Below are 9,395 nucleotides of genomic sequence, written 5' to 3'. Positions count from 1 at the left end.
AAAATCATGGCACCTGGTATACTGTCATTTTCAAGAAAAGTGGTATTTTTGTATCAATTTCCAACGCTGATCGGCCGATCAGCGTTGGAAAAAACTGGCTTTTTTAAAATACTGGCCCCAGTTGACCATCGCACTTGTTTGCAATCGATTACACACCTATGAACGGGTACAAGCCAGCTAAACTGGTTCCCTGACCTTACAATTCCCAAATGTATGTAAACTGCTCTGTTTCTTCTTAAATGGAGTCAGGGAACCAGACTACAGGAAAATGATTGTTTTTCTTGGTTTTTATAGCATTTTCGAACCCAAAACCTCAAAAAAGTCAGTGTAACTATATTTGCTATATATTTCCAACCCCCAATTCCATCCATTTCTGAAAATTACAGCAAAAGCAAATGATGTATATTCCCTTTAACCGAAAAAAGCCTTCATTTTCATCTAGCAATTTTCTATACACAACTGAAAAATCTCATCAGATTACCCACACAACGATTGATTAAACGAGCTACCGAATAATTGTCACAGGCCTACTTTGGTCTGGCAGTAAAAATGAGAAAAAAATAAAATTGTGAACACAATTGCTCAAGGTACAACTAGATATAAAGTTGTTTATTAATATGAAAGGAAAATCATGAAAACAAATCCTGATATTTCATCACATGAATGCCAGAATGTACATACATTTGAGAACTTACAACGAACAAACAGGGGTGCATTCAGTTAAACAACTCATTTAGAACGAGAGTTTGAATTCCATCTGTTTTTGACGTTTACAACTAAAAATTGACAAAGAACGAAATGATCACAAGCTTTTCGGGCTTGAGTAGGGTTTTGTAAGTCTGTAATACCCAAGTGTTCTCAGTAATGCCAAGGTGAACACATTGTTTGATATTGAAAAGCACAAAAAGTTGTACATTGAAAAAATAAAATGAGCTGGAGTAAATGTAAAGAAAGAATATTTTTTGGTGTATTTTGACTTCGGTATCTGTAACTTGGTCATCCATAAACAATTTGTGAACTCAAGTTTAATATATTGGAGCAAGTTCGCGCAAGAACTATTGTTAAGGCCAAAAAAAAAGTCTCCGGTTTCTGGTATGGAGCTTGCCCAAAAAGTGGTGCGGCGACGCGGCTTTTTTTTTTTTTACCTGATTTTTTTGCTTCAAATGTCGGCTGATGACTGCAAATGGTGCCCGACTAAACTTAGTGCAAATATATGGGAGTCCAGAGAGGCCACATAAAGCTTATTCTCGACCATAACCCAATCTAAAAACACGTTAAAATTGTGCAGCAGCAAGATTCCAGTCAAACCAGTGAGTTTGGCGGTTTTGAGACATCATCTTTCATTGAAAAAACCCTTTTTCATTTTGCCGACGCGCATGGCTACGGCGACGCGCGCGCATACCAGAAACCGGAGGCTTTTTTTTGTTGGCCTAACGGAAGTTTGACTAAGTTAGCCCGAACTCTGTCTAGTCGACGATGGTTGACTACGCTAGTCGACTATTTGGAACCAGCCTACTGGGCCTGGTCACATCGCTGGTTATCAGTAGCCTCGTTTCGTTACTTAAGTGCAGAGGGAACCATTGACGAGAGATTTAACGTAGCGAGTTGTACTACCCGCAGGTTTCGCTCGTACCCCGCCCTGCAAACAGGACGCTGGGAAGGGCTGATCTCTTTGTGATCTCATTGGATAGATTTTGCGTGACCTGTGATGTAATATGCAGCACACGGCTGTTTATCATACGTAGCACGCGCTAGCTGCATGCAAAGGTCATTATAAGTTACCCAGAATGCCATAGGCACTCCCTTCACAAGATTCTGTGAAAATTTCGATATTTCAATATGATTCATTGATTGGCATATCAATATCAAAATATTTATTAAATAATCGAGTAATATTGATATATTATCGGTGCTTGAAGTTCCCATCTCAGAATTTAGCATAAGTTAATACTTTGAGCAATAGCTGAAAAAAAAAATCACATTTTATAATCTTTATTTATTATATTGAAATAAAGTTACTAAATTGCTGAATAAAACAGCGATTTTCATGTGTTTGTGCCTAGAATATACCCTTGATTGCTCAAAAGTATTAAGGCATATATACAGCTGGATCTGCAAGGTCTAAGTTGTGCAAAGGTTCTTGAGTGAAATGTACACATTGTGTAAACAAGAGCCATTGCTACTCACAGTCAAGATGTCCGCTAAGCTTCCTTGTTTCCTCCCACTTTACCGAATCTCTGCCCCTTTCCCCCTCATTTCTTCTTGAAGAAGCTCATCAGCGATCGCTGCTTCGCCTTCCCGCTCCCCGGAGATGTCTTGCTCTTCTTCTTGCCCCCCTCCTCCTCCCCGCCGCCCGTCTTAGCCCCGCCCTCTTTAGGGCTGGGTTGAGGAGGAGCGGGTGTGGTCTTTTGGTGGGCGGGGCTTCGTCTTCGCTCACGTCTGTCCAGTCACTTTCATACACCTTTTCTGTGACTGTGAACAATAATTTTGAAAGGAAAATCAGAATCACTTTGATAAAAAAAAAAAAAATTTGCGGAACAAACTTGAAATTTTGTTTTCATATTTATGATTTAACTTCTTTGTGAAACAGTTAAAATTTATTATTTTGAGGTTGAACAAAGAAATTGACTAGAGCAGGGTCTGAACCTGAGACCTCCAGATTGCCGTTCCGGTGCTCTACCAACTGAGCTATCCAGCCCTATGTTGGCGGTTCCCCAATTTGTAAATCTCTTTAATCAAGGGGCGCTAGTCAGAAGCCATAAACCCATATATGCCATGTAGCCAGGGATCATGTCTAAAGTTAAAATGTTAGCAAATTAGCAACGGGGATCACTCAGAGACGAAACGGTGTTTTATTACAAATTTAAGAAAATAAATAAAGAAATAAATAAATAAAATTGAAGGCCTACCCATGCAACCATCTTCATCTATGGTCGTTTTGTTCCGGAGCACCCGTTTCTTCCGTCGTCTTTTGCCACTGCTCGGGGAAGTCGTGGTTGCCTCCTTCTCGCTCGGTCTGGGTGCGTGCGAGGACCCGTTGGTGACGCTTTCCTCGTTATCTGAGGTGTTCATGTCGACGGGTGCTGGGGAGGGGTGGGCGGGATGGGGCTGTCTTCCATGTCTGAAACGAAGGAACAAGAATGATAATCACACCTATGCCGTCTCAGCGGGCACTTGAATTAAATGACTCATGAATTCGGGCGATTCACAATGCAGTGCGCCACCAAGAGTTTGCCACATAGAGTTCGTTTTTCAAGGCCACGGTCGACAAAACATGGCCCATTTGAACGAATGTCTGTAGAAAACTTGAGCTAATTTGATTGGGGCAAAGCGTTCTGCCGCCCTACAAAAAACTCCATATTGATAAAAAAAAAAGAAAAGGGCAAACAGATACTGGAATCATACGCTTACGAACTTTCTTGCCGGAAAAACTAACAATTTCAAATGTCCCGCGCTGCAAATTTGTCGACCATCTCCCACAATGCACTGGGAAAAATGAACTCTCCGTGGCAAACTCTTGGTGGCGCACTGCATTGTGAGTCGCCCGAATTGTGGTTAGTAGTGGCTAGGTCTCTGACAATTGCAACTAGATGGGAAAATGCCGACAACAGATATAGCCATAGCTCCGAAAACCCAGTCTTGCCCAGGAGATAAAGTCGACCTGGTATTATTTACTTGCCAGTCAGTGGGAAAGGTATAATTTTGGGGGCCAAACCATCCTTACTCGCAACAGAAACTGAGTTGCGAAGAACGCAGCTACAACATTGTCAAGCAACAACATATGACCCATGTCTGGCCACAGAGCACAGCCAGATCGAAAGTGTGGTGATTTTTGCTGAGGGAGAAAAACCGGAGAGCCCGGAGAAAAACCCTCATGGCACAGGAGAGAATCAACGAACAACTCTACTGACACATGACCCGAGCAGGGAATCGAACCCGGGCCACAGCGGTGAGAAGCGAGTGCTTTACGCTCAGCACCACCTATGTCACCCTTTCACGTGAAGTGTTTTAAAACAGTCTGGTAAGAGATTGCTATATTTGTGATGACTTACCGCTAAGCTCATCTTCACTGCTACTACTACTGACATCTTGCTGTATGATCCGCCTTCTACGTTTTGTCGACTGTCTTTCTCCTCCTACAACAAACAAAAATAATCCAACATGTTTCATGTTCAAATGAAATAACTACGTTGTGGTAGATATAGGACGTTACGCGTTTGAAAACTACTTCACACACGTGATAAAAATGCACTGAATCATGGCATTCCAGGTTATGTGTATTGTATTATAAAGTATGAACCGTATTTCGAGCCGTAAATAAGTCATGGAATTGTAGGCTCTATCTCAGCGCGGTGACAGCATCAGACTGATGCCACAAATAACTGCGGTAATTTGATTTATCTAAAACAATAGCGTTGGTTTTTCACCCAAATAAGCCAATATATTCACTCAACTGATGAACACACACACATTTTTGAGAAATGTTTTCAAAGCAACATGTGTGCGACTGGACTCACGACTAGCACCCAAACAGCTCGATTTTTTCGGAGTCAAAATTTTGAAGAGCCTGGGAATGCATATTTAACAGAAAAAAATATCTGCTTACCAGAATCCGAGTCTGACACGTCAATCTTGGCAGCTTTTCTCTTAGCCTTGCCTCCAGTCTTCAAGTTCTTTTCAGCCGCTAGTGCTTTGTCATGTACGCCTGATGCTGTCGGGACTTCTTGTGCTCTGTGTGTTGTCGTTGTTTTTGTCGTCATTTCCCTGGGTGGGGATTTCTCCTCTTTCTTAGGTTTGGCCGTGGAGGGTCGGTTCAGGAATGCCATCATGCCGCTTTTGGGTTTACCGCTGGGCTGGGGTCAAAGAGATGACGTAGTGACACAAAGGTCAAAGTTCATAGGTCAAATCATCAGCATTTTGCATTTTTGGTCGAGACCTTGGGCAACAGATCCTTTGCATGCGGGCACAAGTTTAATGGGTCTGGTTACCATAAACAAACAATTCCCACTTACTGTAGCAGTAAACTCCATGCTTACGGTAAGCGTATTTCACGGGATTGGCAACGCCTTGACCAAGGCTATTGTTTGATACGACTGCAGAACACATGGATACAAACTCACTTGTTTCGGTTCCTCTTTCTTCACTCTGGTGGGCTCAGCTTCTTCCTTCCTGTCGGGTCTGTCTGTCGCGCCTTTACTGCTCCCAGCGCCGAAACCACCGAAGGACGTAATCTGGCCCTTCTTGGCCCTGCCCGCTGCGCCTCTCTGGGGATCCGGCTTGAGGCTCTCCACGACGTGCTTCTCCGCGCTGCCATTCATCTTCGGTTGCCGCTGGCTGCTGGTGTCAGAGGCGGGATAGGCTGAGCGTTCTCCTAGATCAGCAAGCTCCTGGGGCGTTCTTGGCTTTGCCTCGGCGCACTGGATCGCACTGAATCTTTTATACAATCGTAATCAGATCAAAACATTATAATTGTTCGTAAATGCGCCGATAGGGTTTTATTTTTAATTTTGACGGGTTAGTTAAAACCGATGAAGAACGTGACGTACTTGTTCGGCTGTCGTATGTTGTCCTTGATGATCTGATAGTCAGTCACATAGAGGCTGTTTGAGTCCTTCAGCGTTGCTTTCTGTACGCTGTAGACGTGCTTGCTGAGGACCCGCGCCATGGCCGCTTCTGTCTCTGTACAAAAGAAGGAATAAGGATCCGGTGAAGAAAAAAACATTTGATGTCGTCGTAGCAAACGTCGCTCCATGGCGGGGTTTGGAGTGTTGCAAAAATATTAAGTTACGGCAAGAACTATTGTACAAATTTTGTACAAGTGACCTCAAGAATCAGTTTTTGTGGTGTTTTGACTTCATTTTTATAATATATATATATGTTCTGATGAAATCGGATAACCGTTATTCGGTCTGAAAAAAATTAGGATTTTGAAATCTCTGATTTCTCCCACCACCAGAGGAAATAGCAAAAATTGATCAATTTACTTTCCAAATCCTTGTCTGCGACCACCACGACTTTGTTGACGTTGACTCCATTGTCTGCTGTCTGAACACCACTCAACAGGTAGGTAACGCTGACGGACTGTGACTTTGCTTTACTCTGTTGTCGTTGGACAAATGTTTCTAACATCCTGTCGATGGAAGCAATTACAAAAAAGAATCGATAAACGATGATGGAATTTGTGTTGGAGTGACAGAAAATTACCCTAACCGCCCTGAATTCTTCAAAATCCTCTTTGCCAAAGTGGAGGCAAAAGTGCGTTACTGATTTTGTAAGATGCACTTTGTCAAAGTCTTGGGCCGGACCTTGTGTTGTTTAGGCTCAGCTGTGCTTAAATTTAGGCCTGGATTATGCTTGAAATCCTCCGTACTGCTCCAGGATGTCACTGGCTCTGCCTCAACATATTGACAGTGATTGCTGGAGGATTTTGCAGGATTCAGGCAGCGGTCACCCCTCCATAGACCATACTCAAGAAATAACGGAGGAATCTGCAGGATTGAGGCTATTTTTCCATGAGGCCAATTGGAAGATTTTGCAGGATTGAGGCTACATCCTAGCAAAAAGGTCTAGGGGGTTAAGAACGCATGCGACATGCGCGAGAGCATGGCACCATCTCAAAAAATGTCACCGGATTAATTTACTAGCCTTTTGGTCAATTTAATACAAGTGGAGAAATTCTACATAAAAATAAATATTAGATCCAACTTTTCTGAAAAACAAACAAAAACAAATTGTAACTAAAGGATATCCCCTCTAGGATCTGGGGTAACATAGCAACTTCGTCAACTTGATATTTGACCAGGTACTTACTGTTTAGCTTGATTGACATGCACTGACAGGGTTTGACTCAACCATCGGTAGGTCACCTGAAAGTTTGAAACAATCATATAACATCAGCTATGGCTATCAGAAACGTTTTGCAAGTTTTAGTCAAGTGTTTTTTTCTTCCAATATTTTCGCAGGGTGCTTGGACTACACCATTTCTGATATGGGTGTGCAGAGGTAAGAAAATGATCATGTATGCAGATTCACATGTAATGAATCCGTTGAATTATATTATAGGGTCTAATGGTAATGCTAGTATCACCACATTTCGATGTTGGAATTAACGCAAACGTGTGCAAACGAACCTGGAAATTACACACAAAAATAGACGTCTCAGAAAGGCGGGACTTCTTTTCCATCACTTTAGTTTAATATCTAAAATTAAGTTAGTACTAATACTAGGGTAAATAAACTAGGCCTAGGCCTAGTAGGCCTACACAAATAAATATTTAAAAAAATGTGAAATGTGAAAATCAAAATTTGACAAAGACAAAGTTCTACATTTTCGGATAGGGCCTACATCATGTTCCAATTGTGGCCAGCATTATTTACGGAGGATGTTCAGTAAATTAGCTACAGTTTATCGGGCTAGGGATGGAACGAAGTGGAATGGGGCGAAGTGGCAATGGGGCGATGTGGCAATGGGGCGAAGTGGCAATGGGGCGAAGTGGCAATGGGGCGAAGTGGCAATGGGGCGAAGTGGCAATGGGGCGAGGTGGTTACGGCGAACTGACAATGTTAACTCAAATGGGCTGATGTGATGGGGCGAACATGGCGAAGTGGAACGGAGTAGAAGTGGCGTCTGGACACTACATTCTTCTCAAAACAAAATTGGTTTAATAAATGATATTTCAACGATATAATAGGGAGTTTTACCACTCTGTCTTCGTCGAAAATAAACTCTTCCAAGTTCTCCAAGTACATATCGCCCGCCATTTTGTCACTGTTCTGAGAACTGGATTAATCCATCGAACGAAAGGAGGATGTTTCAGTAATATTGACCAAACTTTGTGACGTTCCGCATTTAAAGCTATGCGTTCTAGAAACAACGAGGGCGCTTTAATTACTGCTTCCAAGCGCGGCAAGTTTTGACAGCAAATGGGGGCGTGGCCAGCTTGGGAAGGGGGTGGATATGAAGGGAAAACGGCAATAATTAGCACAAATTAAAATATGTATACAGACAACAGGGAAGTCTTACAGTACCAGGAAACTTCAGTGGTTAATTTTGAATGTTTTCAAAAGGCTGGGTTGAGTCGGAACTTCTCAATAAGACTTTAAAGGGAATATACATCATTTGCTTTTGCTGTAATTTTCAGAAATGGATGGAATTGGGGGGTTGGAAATATGTAGCAAATATAGTTACACTGACTTTTTTGAGGTTTTGGGTTCGAAAATGCTATAAAAACCAAGAAAAACAATCATTTTCCTGTAGTCTGGTTCCCTGACTCCATATAAGAAGAAACAGAGAAGTTTACATACATTAGGGAATTGTTAGGTCAGGGAACCAGTCTAGCTGGCTTGTACCCGTTCATAGGTGTGTAATCGATTGCAAACAAGTGCGATGGTCAATTGGGGCCAGTATTTGAAAAAAAGCCAGTTTTTTTCCAACGCTGGTCGGCCGACCAGCGTTGGAAATTGATACAAAAATGCCACTTTTCTTGAAAATGACAGTATACCAGGTGCCATGATTTTACAGGATGCTTTACACTGTCATTCACTAACAGTCCAGCAAGGTATTTCAAAATGATTTGGTAGTTTTATTTTTTGATGTTTGCAAATGTTGTATTTTCCCTTTAAGAGAAATCATTTTAGAATGCAAGTGATAACTTAGCCTTGGTCATGCTCTCGTCGTTATTCGTCCCGTACGCGGTCAATCGTCGGCATATACCCTCACGCGCTATGCACATGCTTGTAAAAATAAAGCGCGAACAGCGACCTCACGCGGCCACTATTTTTATATGCAAATCAGCAGTTGGGGACGATCGAGAGCCTTGGTTCAATCGTCGGCAAAAGCTTATGTTTTTCTTTATTTTGCACTGGATTTCTAGCGCACGACCTCGTATGCGAATACAGATAAGTGTAGGCGGGGCTATATGTGGAGTGTCCAATCACACCTTGATAAATCCGGACGTCATCAAATTATTTGCAGCTATTCGCCTTTTGCGGACGTGACAGGAACCACAGTTTTTGTGCATTGGTGCCGTGTGCAGAGACACACAACGTGTACGTGTATGGATTATGTACGGTGCCACGTTTCACTATGCAAGTTTCCACGCAACGATCGACCAATAAGAAAACGACATTTAAGGTCAGCTAAGGCTATTAACACAATGAGCACCACCCCCAAAACCTCACATGGACGATTGAACCAAGGCTCTCGATCGTCCCCAACTGATTTGCATAAAAAAATAGTGGCCGCATGAGGTCGCTGTTCGCGCTGTATTTTTACATGCATGTGCATAGCGCGTGATATATGCCGACGATTGACCGCGTACGGGACGAATAACGACGAGAGCATTGACCAAGGCTAGTGATAACTTTTAATAAGAAATAGTACTTATGATTTAATA

At 42.4% G+C, this 9,395-nt stretch overlaps 1 protein-coding gene across 1 annotated transcript; it reads right to left on the bottom strand.

Moving 5' to 3' along the window:
- Nucleotides 1-1,738: 1,738 nt before the first annotated feature.
- Nucleotides 1,739-7,874, bottom strand: LOC119724158 (DNA polymerase delta subunit 3-like). Its single transcript, XM_038195088.1, is given in 11 exon segments — nt 1,739-2,404; nt 2,407-2,472; nt 2,910-3,083; nt 3,086-3,121; nt 4,053-4,136; nt 4,607-4,853; nt 5,121-5,433; nt 5,547-5,679; nt 5,985-6,130; nt 6,811-6,866; nt 7,702-7,874. Coding segments are annotated over 11 exon segments (1,467 nt in total). The 5' UTR covers nt 7,762-7,874; the 3' UTR covers nt 1,739-2,252.
- Between the last annotated feature and the right edge of the window lie 1,521 nt (nt 7,875-9,395).

The sequence above is a fragment of the Patiria miniata genome, unplaced genomic scaffold (assembly GCF_015706575.1).
Source record: "Patiria miniata isolate m_02_andy unplaced genomic scaffold, ASM1570657v1 HiC_scaffold_18, whole genome shotgun sequence".
NCBI classification, from domain to species: Eukaryota; Metazoa; Echinodermata; class Asteroidea; order Valvatida; family Asterinidae; genus Patiria; species Patiria miniata.
Note: the sequence above shows the minus strand (reverse complement) of the source record. Positions and strands in the feature narration are given on the sequence as shown.